General features: G+C 48.8%; 1 protein-coding gene across 9 annotated transcripts in view; it reads left to right on the forward strand.

Moving 5' to 3' along the window:
- The first annotated feature begins 5,975 nt into the window (after nucleotides 1-5,975).
- The window catches only part of LOC135910242 (Na(+)/dicarboxylate cotransporter 3-like), a 60,364-nt gene continuing 47,902 nt past the window's right edge, over nucleotides 5,976-18,437 (forward strand). For 6 of the 9 annotated variants that reach the window (XM_065442294.1, XM_070526855.1, XM_065442296.1 and 3 more), the window contains exons 1-2: nucleotides 5,976-6,217; nucleotides 9,580-9,729. In XM_065442294.1, the coding sequence (XP_065298366.1) occupies nucleotides 5,991-6,217; nucleotides 9,580-9,729 (377 nt within the window). In that variant the 5' untranslated portion in view covers nucleotides 5,976-5,990. The remainder of the gene's footprint in view (nucleotides 6,218-9,579; nucleotides 9,730-18,437) is intronic. The other 3 variants (XM_065442295.1, XM_065442297.1, XM_065442298.1) reach the window with 3 other exon arrangements.

Genomic DNA, 18,437 nt, shown 5'->3' on the forward strand with positions numbered 1-18,437 from the left:
AATTAACCCAGTGATAAACACCGGGGCTGCACATTTCAGCTTCGCTGGTTTACCGTCTGTACAGGGTGCATGGGCAGTAACTTTTTCTGTTATTGTTTGTTAAGTATTGTATAATGTTGTGCCAGTAAAACACGTTGGGCTAGTTGGTGCAATGTATTGGTAGTGCTTTTTTTTTGCTGGTTTTTTTCTTAATGTAGTGCCCTTCTTCCTTTTGTAACAACTTTTTTATTCCCCCTTGCATAATACTCCAACATTGCAGCCTGCGAGGTATATAAATAAATAAGTACATAAGCACGTCATTCATTCATCAGCATACACCTCGCACCATTCCTTGCTCAACAAACGTCACTGCGTTGATGTCTCGCAGCATGCATCTACATTAACTGCCATTTGCATTTCGGTATGGTTTGTGAACAGTGTAATGCATAAAGATTACATGACATTAAGGTTGTGACCTATGCGGTGCATAAGCAAACCTTGCAAAAGATGACATGTTGGATTGTTGAAAATAAAACAAAGTGTATATATCGCAGTTACTTTAACAGCATTTAACTGACCACTTGGCAAAAACTTCACTTCGCATAGATTCCAACACATACACTGAATTTGCAGTTTTCTTTTTTGCTTATTAATGCAGTCGTTACTGCATGGCCACATTGCAGATTTGAAAACGAAGTGAAGTAAATTTGTTTGTTGCAATATAACAATATGTGTAGATCACTGTGATTGTAACACGAGAACTTGATACAAACATGCACACTATAGGATGCAGACAAATGCTCAGGACAAACTCCAGAATGTTTGCATCCGGATACTTATGAAAGTGAACGGTTTCATTCCATGGCTGTCAACGAGAGGGAGAGAGAAAACTTAATTGTGTTCGTGGAACTAAAACGCATTGATAAGCTTCGACATATAGTCATTGCTTAACACTTTCGAAATGAATAATTACAGCTTGCTTTCGGCTATCTGAACATTGAATTGCAGGAAATGCAAGCAGGCATAAAATTCTGCGAATATAATCTGTTTAGGAATACCAAATTGGAATAAACATTGAGGCTTGCATTTGTACTTTCTCTGGCTGAGCAATCTAGTTTGAAATGACTCCCACAAGCATGTTGTAACAATGTTGATCTAATACAGGTTAAATGCATGACTAGCTTAAGAAATCTGGATGATTGCTATAAATTACAGTGAAGAAACTACGATATCTAATAACATTAATAATATAATAATAATATTTATTTCCTTTAGAAATATTTAGAGAGGGCTCCCATATATATATTCGCAGCGCAAGCACGGCGATGGACGAACCAGGCTAGCGCTAAGGTTGAATTTCACAACACAATTTTCATTCCACGTCGTAATCACACAGATCGTTTGAGGCTTCGTTCAGGGGCACACACGGGCGTTCGGGTTGGTGCTTCTTGTTGCGTTTGGCGTAAGAATATGGCTAGGATCACCACATATGCGAAATGACAGGCAATATACACGCATCACTTCTTCAGAAGCTGACGCCGAGCACGGGTAGCGCGAGGACCTTGTTGGGCTGACACGACAACTTCGTGGCAGCCGAATTTCGAATACTGCATATACGGTGAGGGTAGCTATATGAACTTGTCGATAGGTCATCTTGTAGATTGTTGTAGCGCAGGCAGAACGAAACAGTCATAGAAGGTAGATAAGACAACACACAGCGCTGAACCATAGAATAAAGAATCGCTGAACCACCTGCGAACAGCTGTTTACGGGCGCGATGCCGCACTGAACTACAGTAACCGCCGTCGCGCACCCCAAAACAAATCTTAACTAACGTTTTTAATTAGTAAACGTACATATTATTTGCTTTTAATCAAGAGAAGTCAATAATATTATAGTGTAAACGTTTTATTCACTACAATAAAAGAATTATGCAGCGTGTGCCACGAAACCTGGCACTAAGCAACCCTGGGCGTCGCACCAGTCGCATTGTTGAAATCGCAATCATGTGAAATGAGCCCTCAAAAAATCGCATTGCGACGCGTGCGACAGCACCGATTTTCGTCGTTGCAGTCGCATCATGTGAAACAGGCTTTAGGCGCGAGAAGATGGCGGCTCTCGTTGCGCAGACGAAGCGGACCACTTCCTTCCTCCGTGAAGCGAACGAAGCAATGACGCGCGAATGAATGTTGCCAACTGTTGGTTCCGCGTTATGCCGGCGGTGGTGGCTTTAGTGGCGTGTGTTGCGGCTGTCTAATTTTTTATTTCTTTTCCCCAAACAGTATAGCTAAGATCAGTTCTTTGTTTCAATTTTTAGCTGTGTCGTTTGGCATTATCTTTCTCTTTTTATGCTATTAAGCGGCCAATTGTGGCCTCTCAGGATCGCGCGCGCCAGCTTCGCGCGCGATCCTGAGAGGCCATAATTGGCCGCTTAAATAGCATAAAAAGACAAAGAAAAACCATCCGTCCGTCAGTCCGTACCGCACGATATCTTTCAAAATAGAACCCGCAGCAGCGAGTGAATTCACCTTCGTGCTAGCTCTCGCTTCAACGCGACCGAAGCGGCGAGAACACTGCGCTCACGAAGCTTTCAGCTTATGCCGCACTATGCGCTTTTCGCAGATCACTTTCAAGATAGGTGTACGCGCGTCTGTTTTCAAAGCGAAGTAAACGGTGAGAACACAGCGCGTGAAGCTTTCAGCAGTGGGCACACTCTGTCCACAATGCAGTTCGCTTTCAAGATACGGTTCGCGCGGCCGTGCCACAAGCAGCCGCCGCCGGAGAACGGTTGATAATGGTTCGTCGCGGATGAGGAGGGCTAAAGAGCGATAACGGCTCAAAACGAACGGAACGTCACCAGCGCGCCTGGCCCCGCCACCTGCAGTACTTTGCTTGCGCTGCCGACCAGAGCAGCCCGTGTCGCCGCAGCGCTGTCGCTTATACTTGTCGGATCAAGTCTCATAACATTGATAACGGCATGGACTGCGTGTAGATGAGGAAGAGTCACAATGCTTACGCACACTTAGACAAATCCGAGAAGAGTTCATGGGTGATTTTTTTTACCGGAAATGTACAGTCAGCGGTGGGACCCAGAGTTGACAATGCCTGTAAGAGGGGTGCCAAGCTTTTTTTCTTTTGTGAGAGCCTTGCCCAGCTCCCAAAGATCTGCTCAAGCTAAGACTTTCTGATGGCTGTATGTTTTTTTTTTATTGTCGCATGCCCTCGAACCGCCACGAATCCTACAGTGTAATGGCATTAATGCAGTATTCACGTCCAAAGGGAAATGCAGCCGTTAATTGGGCTGCCTAAGGTTTGCGGCCCTGCGGCAGCTGCCCTCCCGTCCCCCGTTTCCGTTGACAAGTTAGGGGGAGGGGTCTAGAGCAATCCTACACCCCCCTCCCCACAGTGGCGTAACTAGAAAATATTTTCGTGTGAGGGGGGGGGGGGAGGAGTGGGGCCATTGCCATAGCAGCGAAAATTTTACTGTTAGTGAGCGTTACAAGTGCCCGGCGTGCCCCACTTGGCTACGCCGCTACTAGCCCCCCCCCCCCCCCCCGCTATCGACGCAAATCGAGCTATCAGAACGTGCATGACACGCATGCATGACACAACATGAATGACATGCCACGAAGCTAGCATGGATGTCATCACATCATCATCATCATCACCTTATTTTGACGTCCATCGCAGGACGAAAGCTTCTCCAGCGATCTCCAATACCCCTGTCTTGTGCTAACTGGTTACACGTGTCTTCAAGTTTCCCAATTCCATCACGTCCACATTATTCTCTGCCGTCCTCGACTGTGCTTCCCTTCCCTTAGCACCCATTCTGCAACTCCAATAGACCAGCAGTTCTCTCCCTTACGCATTGCAATGTCTGCCCAGCACGACTTCTTCCTCATAATGTCAACCAGAATATCAGCTATCCCCGTTCGCTCTCTAATCCACATCGCTGTCTTCCAGTCTATTATCATCATGCCTAATAATTTTCATTCCATCGCTCGTTGCGCGGTCCTCAACGTCTTCCAAAGCTTCTTTGGTAACTTCCAAGTTTCGGCCCCATACGTTAGTAACGGTAGAAAGCAACGGTTAGCAATAAGCTCCCTGGTCATGATTTAGTAATGCCTGCCGTAAGCTCTCCAGCTAATGTTTTATTTTTGTTAATTTCCTTGATCAGAGGCCCCTGCGAGTAATTAACCTCAATAAACGTATTTCTGCGCAGACCATGGCATTCGTTCTCTCGCCTGGCTGCGGAACATTACTTTTCTCTTCTGCATACTAAATCTCAATCAGACTTACACTTTCTTCGACAAGTTCCTCAAACGTTTGTTGCAAATAGTCTGCAGCGTTGCTGAGTATGCCAATGTCATCTACAAACCGTAAGTTGGTGAGCTATTTACCGTTAGCCCACCCTCCTAACCATTCCCAGTCTAACTGGTTGCACACCTTTAAGTATTCAGTGATAGCATTGTAAATATTTTGCCATTGATCATATGAAGCCTTTTGCAGATATCTGCCTATGCAAAGTCTGCGCGTTAGTGTCATCCGTTCGATATCGACATTCGTGGGAAACTTCATTTTTGACCACTGTTCGGAGCCAGTGCGCTGCTGCTTAGATGCCCCGATCTAATCATTCCAGCTACCTGATTCAAGCGCAGGTAACGCGCGTTTCATGTATAGCCAATATCAACGCCTTAACTGGCAATGTTCATTTATCACATAATGTAAGCTTGTTCACTTGCACCCTTAAAATTAGGGTGTAAATTAGAAAGACTGGGGTGTTCCAAGGATGTTTTCTTGTTGAACACCCTTTTCCGTTAAAAAAGGGATTTTCAAGGGTGCTTACAAGGGTGAAAAGATGAATACACCCGCATTACACCCATAAGGGTGTGAAAATTTTTAGAGTGTAGCCATTGTCCCGCGAAGTTGGGGTATACCATGGCATAATGGGTAGCGCGCCCATCGGACGAACTCGGTCCACCATCCATCGGGCCAACTTCGGTCATTGAGCATGGGGTCACCGTAGATGTGGAATGGGTAGTTACCGCTGTTCCAAAAAATTCTGTCGCGGACTTTTAGCAATGAGTGCATGGGCCTCCAACGAACCTCCTTGATGCCAACTTTGATCACTCGGTATGTGCCAGTAGGTGTGGGCCGCTCTTCAATGAACGTGTTTGACATCAACTTGGGTGACTAGATATGCGCCACTGGGAATGCGCCGCCCCACAACGACGAAAACGGTCGCTTAAATTTCTCCGATGCCGAGTGGAATCGAACCCACATCACAAGGGTTCCTCAGGACAGAAATGCAACACATTAGCAGTCTGCTTCACAAATCCACTGGGCATTATCCGCCATTTAAGAAACGACTGTACTGGCGCCGAGATCTGTCGGCGTCGGTACAGTGTGACAGAGGCGCCAACACAAAGGTAAAAAAAAAAAAGACGCTTTCACCGGCAGTCGGCAGACTGAAATCGGTGTCGGGTAGGCCTAGTGTGAGCGAGTCTTAAGCAAACAGCTCGCTGTAATCTTGCACGAAGTTGCTGTCGCGTGACTCTGGACGCCCATATGCATATCTCGCCGGCGTAGGTACTGATGCGTACTGTATATGTCAGGAATTATTTCCGCAAGGCCGGTAACAGCAACATTAAAAAGGGCCGGGCTGAGCACTTCTCCTTGAAACTCTTCGCGGACAGAACAACGTGCCTTCTCGTTTCGCCATCATTCGTGGAACATGAAGACTGTGCGACCTTCTCAGCAGTTTACAATCCACACGTAGAGACGGCCGCCGATGCCCAAATTATTGAGGGCATCAAGAATGGCTTCGTGTAGTACATTGTCACAGGCACCCTTGATATCTAGGAAAACTGCTCCTACAAGTCGGCGCCTCCTTTTTTCGTGTTCGATCGTGTACACGAGATCAGTGACCCCATCTAGAGTAGACCGTCCACCTCTGAATCCGGTCCACTCATGCCAACGACAACAATAACAACCACTACGTGGCGTAACGTATGCGCCAACTTCGGTGGAGGGAGGAAGAAGAAGCTGACGACGAAGTGCAAGCGGATTCCGAAGTTCCAAGTCGTCACGGCCGTCCTCGAGCCAAGCTCCGGGCGCAATGGCGACGCCACTCGCCGATCGGCGACGCTGTCCACGCTGGCTGCACGACCACTGGAGGCGCATCGTGCTCGTCTTGGTGCCGGCGCTTCTCACGCCCGTCTTCGTGTACCTGTCGCCCGTGAGTGTTTCCAGTACCTGGTGTGCACAAGTACACGCGTCACTCCCGACGCATGTAGCGCCAGAGGTGACGCTGTTTCCGCCGATACGCGCGCTATCTTACGTGGACTACGAAGGTTCTCCTTGAAAACGAAAGGCTGTCCGCAAAGACTAGCGATAATAAGTTGAGATCGCTTTTGTGTACTGTGTCACCGATGCACTGCCTCCGTCGTATACTTAACGCCTTAAAAGACATTTTGCTTCTTCCTGCGCAGGCTGCTGGAAATTTCTTAGTCACAAAAGATAGCGCGAATGTACCGAGAAGGATGTGCGACAAAAGCGCACACATCTGCGCCTGTTTCGTGCGTCTTCGTGCTGAGCATGTTGCGTTAGTTTTCGTTATCGTAGAATACAAACTAAGCCAGCATTCAGTCCTTCTAGGAGATTTCCTGTTGGGGTATACCTTGAATGCGCTGGCCTATGCATATTCCGTTTGAAGCATCGGATGCTCGCTATTTAGAGCCGACTTTGTTAAAATTAAGCCGTGAGACAGGAGCGTTGCTTGTCCGCTGAAATCTAGCGGCGGTTGTACATTGTCTGGTTTATCACTTGCCATTCCGGATGTAGTGCGTTGACCAACTGGCGCTATCAATGCATATGCTACATGCCTCGTTGAAATCACTGTGTTTGATGCGGATCAGCTTCATGGCGCGGTATAGCACGCCGTCGCGAATCACGGTTGTTGCCTCCAAGATATACAGTGCGCAGCTTTGCGTCTTTTCCCGGTCTGTTTTCCTTTTCTGTATTAGAGGGCGCGTCACACACTAGATGCTCCAGGCATTGTAATGTGGAACTAGCATAAGCACTAACCTTAACTTGGTATCAAAGGAAAAGTTCGCACTATTTAACCTACCGGTGGCACATATATGTGACACACGACAAGCCTAACCCCTTAAACTTCGTAAAGTAGTGCCACGCTTTGAAGAATGTCGCCTCCTTCTCGCGAGCTCTGGCCGACGCCGCGTCGCTGTCGGCCCAATAGCATCACGTGGGCTCTCGCGCCCTGCATCAGCGCCATTTTTGCTCGAGAAGCGCCTACGGAGTGGCGAGTAGCGCATGTTGGCGCCGTTGCTACACGCTCGAGTAGTGTAGGCGGCACCACGGTCGAGGAGGGAGCGTGAAAGAGAGGAGAAACGAGGAGGAGTGAAGGTGGAGGAGAGTGTCGCTACTTTACGAAGTTTAAGGGGCTTTAGATAAGCCTACATATAAGACAAGATGCTTCAGGAACCAGTGCGAACGTTACCTACAGTAGAAGAATCGACATTTAAGCGAGATGGTTCTGGTTGAACATCTTGAAGGGGCAGCGCAAGACGACAAAGACGAAAGGCAGAAGACGTGGTGTCCTGTATGTTTGCTGTCTTTTGTCTTTGTCGTCTTGCGCTGCCCCTTCGAGACGTTACCTGCAGTTTCCTAGCTCAAGTAAAAAGCCGCGCCCGCACAGTTGAATGAAGCTGACGAGAGCAGACGGGAAAACTTAAAGAAATATCGTTCCAGCGCTTAACATTGCTTCGAAGCCAGTCGTGCGAGAACTATAAAGATTGCGGCAATCACTGAGGCTTCATGTGCGCCATTGTAAAGCGACAGCTTTCGACTCTCCACACGGCGTTCATCGCATGGCGTTCTAACATAGCTCGGAAGCAACATGGCGCGAGGTAGCACGCGATGCGATGAAAGTAATAGATTTAGCCCGATGCTTATTATTCGTTGCTTCCAGACCTGTGTTACAGTACACTGTACCAGCGGATGCACACAGTTCCTCAGCTCGAACACTAATGTGCGTGCGCGCAGCGATCACGCCAGCACCGAAAGCCAGAACGGTGCCGCGACTCCGGCAGAGCAGACTCAGCAGAACGTATCGACTTGGCTTCATCAATTTTTTGGCTCCAAAGGCACTGAGCGTCACTCAATACGCCATTCTTCGCGTTTTTTTCGGAAGCTTCGAGCCGGGGCGGCCCTGACAGCGGCTGTCACCTGCGCTTGGGGATACACAAGTGCGAACTGTACGAGGTGTCCCGTAAGTGCCCGGCACGTGCTTGTAAGGCGGACAGTCGTCGTCTCTTGTGGATGCGTCCAGGTGCTAAGGACGTTAGGCACAAGATGCTTAGGGAAGCCAAGGGGAAGCCGAATGTCCCTGAGCACTTAACCCGTTGCATAAAGCGAAAGCCGAATGTCCCTGAGGACATTACCCGTAGGTTAACGGACACCTAATGCGGGAATTCGGTGCTGGGGTACCTGCACGAAACAGGGATGCATGCAATAATTTGTCAAATCTTCGTAATTTTTTGTACATATGCCTTGCGGCGAGTCCCCCTAATAAAAAAAAGAAAAAAAAAGAAACGGAGAAGACCTCTCAGAAGACCTCGTAACCGACCGAACGCTGGCCGCGCATGCGACGAGATTAACGTCACAGCATGACGGCGCCAACGCGCGAATGCACTTGGTGTGTCGGTATAATTGCTATCGCAATAACACGGATAGCCGTACTCTTCGCCATTCCTCAGTAGCTAAATCAATTGGTTTGTTTTATTGATTCTTGGGGTTTCGTGCACAAAGGGCCAGTTCTGGTCGAAGAGCGCCATAAACCGGCGCACTACATACGGCTCTATGAGATTAAACAAGACGGATGATAACAGGATGACGGAGACGCGAAATGGTCATGGGTGGCCGAAAGAGATCCAGCGTTTCCACAAGGAGATTCGAGTTCGTCCGACTTGCGGAAACGTTGGCTCCAGCAGCGTCGATTCGTCGACCGGTTTTAATTATTAGTACAATATCCCTATGAAACGTAATGGGTGATTAGAAGCGACGTTCCGTGTATACCGTCTTGCATTTCCACGGCTGACTCGCACAATCTTACCATCCGTACGTCGCGTGAGCACTGTCCTTTTTTACTGCCTTCTAACTTTCATGAAAGGGAAAATTATCAGTGTCGAGTGTCCGTGCTGTACCGGGACCCATTCGCCCTCGAGCTGGGATAAGCCAGTGTGCTGGTTGGCTCATATGGTGGAGCGACAGCCCCGGAAAGGCGTCAGTCACGATTTCGATCCCTAGGACAAGGACAAATTTTCCTTGTACTGCGAAGATTTCTTCCTGAGAAGCCCGTTTTGGGTTCCCTTTGTAGCATAGTGCTAGATTCGGGCAGATGATACTTTTCCTAATCTCGAGTCTTCCTTTACCGAGCGGGCCTTCCGCAGAACTGATCTGCCTTCTAACTTTATATGTGCGTGTGCGGCAGTCACTGGACACCTCGTTGCGATCGGTTCCTTATTTTGCGTGTTCTACTGCTTTCGTCCGCCATGCCCGTCCTGTCTTTGGACCAAGCAGCAGCTCCGGTGCTTGTTCGAGATCTGCGTGCTCAACTGCCTTTTGCTGGTCAACGATATTCCGGCCGCGATCAGTGCCCTGCTGCCCGTGTTCCTGGTGCCCATTCTGGGACCCATGTCCACCGAGGAAGTATGCGCCATCTACTTTGGGGTGAGTGGAAACTGCCAGGACCACTCAACGAGGCAAAGCATGTTGATGCGCCTGGCGCATGTGACTTGGTGACCTGGTAACTTTGCTACGTGGCCGAATCAGTTGTATCCGTAGAAATGGCATCTTTGTGAGCAGCAAGCGCCACGGCGCATAAATTGTGAAAGCTAAGCAGGCACTTACCCAGGATTTTTCTTCAGGGGGGGCCCAACCCAAGGTAACTTTTTTATGCAAATGAGGGGGCGGGGTTGTACCTTTACTATAGTACAAATGTGAATTACGCCCCCCATTCGCCATAAAGATGCGTAAACCCGCAAAAGAGAAATTAAATAAGGCGTATCTCACAGGTACGCCTGTGACATACACCTCTCCTTTACTTGGCGAACAAGAAATCACGTCAGATGGACTCACGCAGAAAATAAGTGTAAAATAAAGATTACCATAGTAGAATACAACTGAAAAAAAAGCAGCAGTTGCTAACGAAGGCACACGGACCTCGTGGGGTTGTGTTACTCCGCGAGACAATCACAGAAGCAAACAAAATCGTCGTCATGCGTCCTTTTCAAAATAGCGTCGTACTTGATACCTCCGGAGCGTCTGCTTTTCTTGAAGAGCCTTTTCATCGGCGGAAGCAATGAGGTGTGCATCAGACATGGACAAAGTGTATGGAGTCTGAGCATTTCACTCTTCAAACGTCTGCGGTAGAGTTCATTTCACTGCTGAATCCGTTTTACTCATGAAACTTCACTTCCGACTGAAGTGAAACTTGACAATAAAGAGTTGCAGCGAAGCAAGCATTTTATTTAAATTCAATAAAGAATTAGGCTTTCGCCATTCCCCTATAATAGGCGAGGGAAAACGTGTAACATTACGCGCTAATAATTTTATTTTTGCAGTTACGGCCTTATTTGGGTAACAGGAAAAGTTTGATGTACGAATTATTTGCAGCCTCGCGGAGGAACAGTGGCTGGCGGTTATAAGTGCGTGGGCGGGGCTTCACTGCAGATTTAAGTTGCATCCGACTATAGTCGCGGTTTTTCAATTAGCTCTGGAAGAATTACAGAGAAATATTTATTTGCGGAATAATCACAGTTCTTTCGGATCCCTCGTTTACTGGTCCACCAAGTGCCCAAACCGACTCATATTGTTATTTGGGAAGTTGTGTAACGATGCATGGCCGCCAGTCCCGTACAGCGGCGTACAGGGACAGGGCAGGACGCGGCGGTTCTAGAAGTACTGCGCCCACCGCGGAAGGTTAGAAAAACACCTATACATAAGCACAGCAGAGAAGTGGCTACGTCAGGCGGCTCAACTGATGAGTGTGGAAGCGTCATTCAAAATACGCGGAATAATTCTCACTTCTGGCGCCGTTTTCTCTGCTTCCTTTTTAAATAAATAGAAGTTGATCCATAAATATTTTCATAAACAATAGTTAAATTTGTTACTTTTCGCTTCTCCTTCCTGTTTGGCTGTTGCCTTGGCTGATCACTTAACCCTTTCGCTGTCGGACCTTTCTGACCGTGACGCACCCCCAGTGTCGGCTTGGTTTCAGGGAACGAGCATAACAGGGAATGAACAAAGCAATTTATTTTTGATTATGATTGGTATACAAATAACATAGTCAATGTAATATACGCATTTCAGTGCTCTGCAGCTGTTGTTAGTAAACATCATCATCATCATCATCCTGACTATAAAATCCCTTCAACATCCGAATCTGACGATGCGGAACCCTCTTCCTCGCATGCGACTCTGTCTGAGTCCGAATCCGAGCTCGGCTCGTATTCTGAATCGGAATTGAGCCACCGCTCCAATGAGCAGACGAAGGTCCCGCGCGCTGAGCCATCCGAAAGTAACCGCGCGCAGGGAGGATGCGCTTTCAGTCGCCCGCACAACGGAGATAAATGGGACGTTGCGTGATCAAGATGACAGAGAGAGATGGAAAAAGGCTAAACAAAGTTCGAAGGGCTTTACGTTTACTGCTGCAAGTCGAAAGTGAGGGTGCGGCGAGAGAGCGAAAGCAGCAACGAGTCGCTCTTTTCGGAGAGACAACGGCACGTGCGCCTGAACTTGACGCGCCGTAGCAGGCACACCAACAGAAGAAAAATAAAAACCTTCAAACCAGCGGAGACGGCAGAGCAACCCTTGAACCCATAACCACACGCGCGCGACGCATGATACAGCGAACACGGAGCCACCGCGCCACTCAGCAAAGAGAAAGTGGGGAGTGGCCGTCGCGCCGTACTCTTCAATACATGGAGTAACACAGGTCGAGGCGAATATACGAACTTGTAGAAAGAGTCAACAGATTGCGTGGCCAATCCAGGAGCGCCAGCTTTGCGCTCTGGCGCGAAATTTTGAACGCACGATAGAGAACGTACCGGTACGTCAGTGACACTTTTGGGGGGGAAGCGCGATGACGTACCGGTACGTCCGTGACAGCGAAAGGGTTAATTTCGCAACTCCTTGCGACTCCTGTTTCCACTTGCCAATTTTGCACGAAAAGTACGGTACAATTAGGGAAAACCAGACTAGGTAACGGGTGACAGTCATATTGCTTATATGTTTAAGGGTTATTGCATGGTTTGATGATGGACGCTGCCTCGCCTTATTTTCCACCTTGTCTAACCTATATCGCGGGTATACGGTTCCGAGGATCTGCCAGCGTCGCGGCGAGCCGTTGCTCGAGGAAATAATGAAGCGAAAGGAAAAGTTAAACGCAGCTGGTGTTTTCTGCAGCCGCAACTCGTTCCACAACCATACAGCTAGACCAGCTGACCATGAACCGAATCCCTTTCCTGCTCCCTGGATCAGTTAAAGCAAAGAAGGTTGAACTAACGAAGCAACATTTGTGTGCGTGGCCATTGAACAGATGGTGACAACTGAATGCATCTCGACTCAATCGTGTGGGCACCGAATCGATGAGAAAACTGGCCTTGACACCCGAGGAGATGCCGATAACTACCGCCATCCAAAAGGAGTGAAAAGGGCAGCACAATGTGGACCGCCTAATAGCTGTCAAGTCTGAACTTTGATTTGGCGGAGCTTTAGGAATGTGTGTGAGGAGTGGTGGCGCGGGAGGGGCAGTGAAGGGGGGGGGGGTTGCCACTTAATTTCGGGATGGGCTTCCCCCCTCCTCCTCTGGGTACGTGCCTGCAGGTAAGAGAAATATATTTGAGTCACGACCACGCCGCGTTTTTTAATACGCAGTAGCTGTCATTGCAGACTGTCTGCCTGTCACTTCGGTTTAACACTACATTGCTTTTAGCATGTCTCCTACTCAGGCAAAGAAAAGTTATCTTTTCTACATGAGCTGTTCGTCAATGTTCGGCTCCTCTGCCTTTGTTTTTGCATAGCGAATGTTCTTCCACCTCGAGGAAGAAAGTGAAAAAGAATAATAAATGTTCGCAACAGATATATACGAAGGTGCAGGCTTTAAGTTTATCATCAGCATCATTACCTGCTTGATCCATATTTAACTCGTTTTCCGAGAGCCTACGTATAGCAAGGGCTAGCTTTACTACAATGTGCACAGTCAAACTGAAGCTGCCCTATTTAGGGGCTTCCTATAGGCACCACGGTGATTGCCATGTGACCAAATGCAGTGAGAATGCGTCACAAAGGTTCTCGCTCTCGCTGTATACCACGATGCAGCAGCTCGGTGTCACTCGCGCATACAGTCGGTGCAAAAAACCGCAGGCAACCATGCGTTTCGCGTGTCGCGTCTCAATTGCCGAGCATTCTATGTACTGGCCTACAGACCGCGCGTATCCAGTCTTCCCACCGTTCAATCTGGTGAGGCCACGTACGATGAGAAACGATTCGAAAGAATGGCCTAACCAGCTTCAGTCACGTTTCAGTAACGGTTCGTGCACCCAAAAACACACGTTAGATCAGATTTGGTTTCACGTGGCATTTCGGCAATGAGAAAGAGATATCAGCGATGGAACATGGTAAATCAACATAGCTGGCGGCAGCGCTTGGTGGGTCCGGCACGGCCGTCACATGCCATTACATTCGTGGCGCCGCCGCATGAAGGCGCCACTGGTTTACACTCATCCCGCGCCTGGTGCCGATTCACTTCAGTCGTTTCTCATCACGACTTCACCAGATGGAAGGGCGGAAAGACTGGAAACGCGAGGTCCGAAGGCAACAGTGCGTACGGTGTTCGGCAACTGAGACGCGATACTTGAAGCGCATGGTCGCCGGCGCTTTTTGCACTGACTTTATGCGCTGGGGACACCGAGCTGATGCATCGTGGTATACAGTGAGAGCGAGCACCTTTGTGACGCATCGTGACTACATTCTGCGACGCAGAATGTAGACGCAGACGCAGACGTAGACGTAGACGCAGACGCAGAAAAAAATAAAGGCGGTGTCAGCGGCGGCTTTCTGCGGCGGCTGCTGTGAATCGCGCGCATGCGTCGCCCACGCGCGGACTCTCGCGATCTCTCGATTAGTGGGGCAGTCGCGGCACACGTCGCTCCATTTGCAATGGGCCACACGAGACAGATTTACCGCGCCAGGCAAGATATCGCCAAATTAAATCGCGCATAGATTTCGCATTAGGGAGTACCGTAATCGACGGCGAATTCTTCACTCCAGAAAGAAACGACACAGTCTGGACCGAACCCGAAGGCAGTACAATGTCTCGCAGCACCTACCTTAGTAGCGTTCAGCTACGGGAAAGGACGGGGGAATGAGAGCCGACCCCGAAGACGGGGGCGCAGTTTAACACTGTGTTCCAAAGCGTCACCTGGCACGAGGCGAGAATTGGACAAATTGACACGCTCCCGATCGTTACGCAAGTAAGAAAGTCAAAAACTATAGTGTCAGAATGGCAGCTACAGCGCAGACTAGGGCTCTAGCTCGTGCTGTGTGGGTTCTGTCAAAGAAGTGTAAGTACAAAGCCTTTATAACGAAGTTTTTGGGGCGTCTGAAATACCTCATTATACCGATCACTTCACTGTAAACGTCGCTCAATGCGCAGCTCACACAAGAACAGGGACAGAGTAATTTCTTTGTTAAACAGGTCATTTTGTTCCATAAAGAGGTGCTCGACTATAGTTGACGTCGGCTGGAGAGAAGCATGCGTACGTGCGGTTTGAATATCGCGCTGCTGTGTGTGTAGCGTCAGGGGTTTCGATCCCCGTGTTCACCAGTGGGTGGACAGTGGGGCTAGTTTCAGTATTCTCACTAAAGCGTCGCCATGACACTGCTAGCCAAAGGAAAATTCCACAAGTTTTGCACGTGTCGCTTTATCGTTTCAACCTACACGGCAATAAAGTGACGCAATTATGTCTAGAAATAAAGTTTTTTATGGCCATGTTATTTTTCGGCGTCTTACTTTTTTAATTCAGTCGCTTCATTTGTTGCGCCAGCAGATCGCGTTTTCGCTTTCGTCGCTTCGGCTGTCATTGTGTTAGTCTGCTGCTGTCGCTTTCTATGCACATGCACGTTTTTTGGTATGCTCTGGAGTTAACAATTTTATTTGTAGCGGCGAGCGTTGCAGCAATGTCGGAAAAAACTGAGGAAAGAGCGCAAGGAATGCTGCGCGGCTGTGTGGTGTGGCCACTCGGGGAGGAACACAAGGGCGAATTTTTTTATGCGAAGCATATTACTACAGCCCAACCCAGCTCCTCAGGCGCGGCGGTGTCGCCTTCAATACCACGTGACACCGTGACGTCACGACAGAGGAGAAACGGGGCTCCAACTCGCGGCGTCGCCTTTAAGGCTGACCACGTGACACCGTGACGTCACGACAGAGGAGAAACGGGGCTCCAACTCGCGGCGTCGCCTTCAAGGCTGACCACGTGACACCGTGACGTCACGACAGTGGAGAAACGGGGCTCCAACTCGCGCCGTCGCTCGCGGCGTCGCGGCGCTATATAAGCAGCTGCGCTTGCCTCTGCTAGACACTCACGAGGTGAGATGCCTCCTGGAGACAGAGCTGCTCGTTGGAATGAGAAGCGAAGGTTGCGGCGTGCTACAGAGACTGTTTCTAGGTGGCTTTGCTACGGCGCAGCGACTACGCGCCCCGCATCGGACGCGGTGAGCGTCGAGCAACGCAGCGTTCGGCGCGACAACGAAATGCGCGCCTGAGCAAGCGACGCACGCCTGAGCCGACGCCGACGACACCGGCTTTTCTGCGACACGAGCTCCTTAACGCTGTCGCGTTAAAATAAAGGCTAGTATTCTTCGCATCCTGGGCTTAACCTTAGCTAAGCCACAGCCATTTTTTCCCTTTCCCAGTGGAGGAGAGGCAAGCACCCTTTTATGAAGGAACAAGCGCTATCCTTATGAAAACAGTTAAATATGATGAAACGGAAGCTCTCCCGCAGTTGTTTTCAAGCGAATGTCTTTTATGGTTTGGTACGCACAAACGAAAGATCTCCCGCAGTTGTTTTCAAGTGAGTGTATTTTTTGGTTTCGCAAGCAGATGGGCCGAATGACGCTAGCTGACGTAGAGGCGGAAATCACTGTTTTTCACCTGGAGTGTTCACTTCACTTCAAATTAGGTCTACCAAACACCGGAGAAGGAATTCGTGATACTGCCGGTGCATGAACTGCCATTGGAGCCGAAGAATGTACGCACAAGCCTACATGTTATCGCTCATAACCACCACTGTCACTCTGGCAATCTTTACAGTTTTCTGAGAAATATTTGGCCAGTGTCTGAATAACGAGAAAATCAGAACAGTCTTCGTGCACCGCTTCGATAGCAGCGATAGTCTTTTAGCTCAATATCTTGCACGCAAAGTCCTTAAAGAGCACAAACGCGATGTTCACGTATTGGGAAATAACGCGCCTTTTGTGAGTGAATAAAAAAAAAAAAAAGAACACAACATCGACGCCGACCCTCATCTGCAAGAAAAATCGCACTACGTGAACGACACCGCGTGGATGTGATGTTGTTGTGACCCAAGGTAACGTCAACAAAGGTTGATTGAGGAGCGGCAGAAGGCCGTTGGTTCCTGGGGCACATAATCAGTGGCACACAGCCAAGAGGCCCCATCATACATAACGAATCGTATGGATTTTCTACGTTTTTCAAACATCGTCGGTGATGTTTTTGTGCTCCTCCCTTGTTTACGCGATTGTGTACGCGACAATGTTAACGTGCACAGGAAATAACATATGAAATATAAATGCTGGAGCTGCACGTCTTAGCTTACTCCGGGGAGCTCTGTTGTCGAGATGCTTTTGTATCGCAATTCGTACTAGTTTTCTACTTCATATAGCACCTGGCGGCATAAATGTGGCCCGCCTCGTACAAATGGCGACCTCTCTGAAAAGCAGACACACGAAAGTTCGTTTTCCGGTAGGTCGGGCCTTAAACCCTGCCACTGGGTACGTGGCCCAGGAGCCAACGGGCATCTACTGCTCCTCAATGAACTTATTTTGACGTCAACTTGGATCACTGCAAGTATCACAACAACATCACACCTACACGGCACGGTGACGTTCACGTAATGCGATTTTTTCTTGCGAATTAGCGGCGGCGTCGACGTTGGTTTTTTTTTTCGACTCTCAAAAGGTGCATTCTTACCAAATATGACCTTCAACATCGCATTTGTGCTCTTTAAGGCTTTGCGTGGGAGATATCGAGCTAAAAAGGCTTTCGCTCTACCGAAGTGGTGCCCGAAGACTTTTGTGACTTTCTCGTTAATCATACAGCGCCGAAGTATTTGTCAGAAGACCGCAAATATTATCAGAGTGACTGCAGTGGTTACGAGCGATAGCACGTAGACTTGTGCGTGTACTATTTTCTCCAACAGTCAACACGCGCCGACGTCAGCGGGTATACCGCCAGGTAAACGGGAATTGCGCCACAAGAGCAAATTTCCCCACTGGTGCATGGTAGGCGAAACTGCTGTTGAAAAAATGCAAAGAAAAAGAATCAAGTGGCAGTTCCATCCGGAAAGCGAAGCACCGATTGCGATAGCAAATTAGTGAATGCTATAAGAAGTAAGGATAGAAGTTTTATCAGCCGTGTAAACTTACAAACATTCGCTTACGAACTAAATTAGCAATGATTTAATGTGTAAAGGAGACTGAACGAGGACCCAAAAAGAAATAGACAGAATAGCGCTATCTCTCGTCGATCCTGCCTCGTCGATTACTCCGTTTCGCCGATAAAGTAAGCGGATACCACAGGAAGTCGGCCTCTTTCTGAGAACTGTTTCCCCGTAATGGGGGGGGGGGGGGAGGGGGGTCTTTGTATGGAGACTTCGGGTTATTGAGCTATCTGCCACAGAAATCTTTTAAAAATTTTGGAAGTGTTCGCCGAAACACCCTGTATATATACCCAATGCTGGATATATTACACAGGGTTAACCGTTCCCGCCCGGAAATATGTAGTTAAGAGGAGTGCACAGAAGACAGGAAAGATGAAAAAGCGGGTGAGAAAGCAAAAAAAAGATTCAAGAGGAGGACAGAAAAAGGCAACTGCCGATTTCCTCCAAATACGTCAGTCTGGAGGTGCCGTCTACGTGAACCAGAGGCCGAAGAGGTGTGTTGCCTCCGCCGGGGGGCCTTCAAGGTCCGAACACTCGGCATCGACTGAACGCCCAGGATTCCCCTTTCCCTAGACACGGCCAAGCCGCTCACGGCTGCATGCGGGGGGGTCCAACCCTCATGTGCTAGGGTACCTGGCTGCAGTGCTGATCTGGCGCTCTTTGGCCATGTCTGGCCCTTGCGCCAATAAAAAC

This window comes from Dermacentor albipictus, chromosome 10 (genome assembly GCF_038994185.2).
Source record: "Dermacentor albipictus isolate Rhodes 1998 colony chromosome 10, USDA_Dalb.pri_finalv2, whole genome shotgun sequence".
NCBI classification, from domain to species: Eukaryota; Metazoa; Arthropoda; class Arachnida; order Ixodida; family Ixodidae; genus Dermacentor; species Dermacentor albipictus.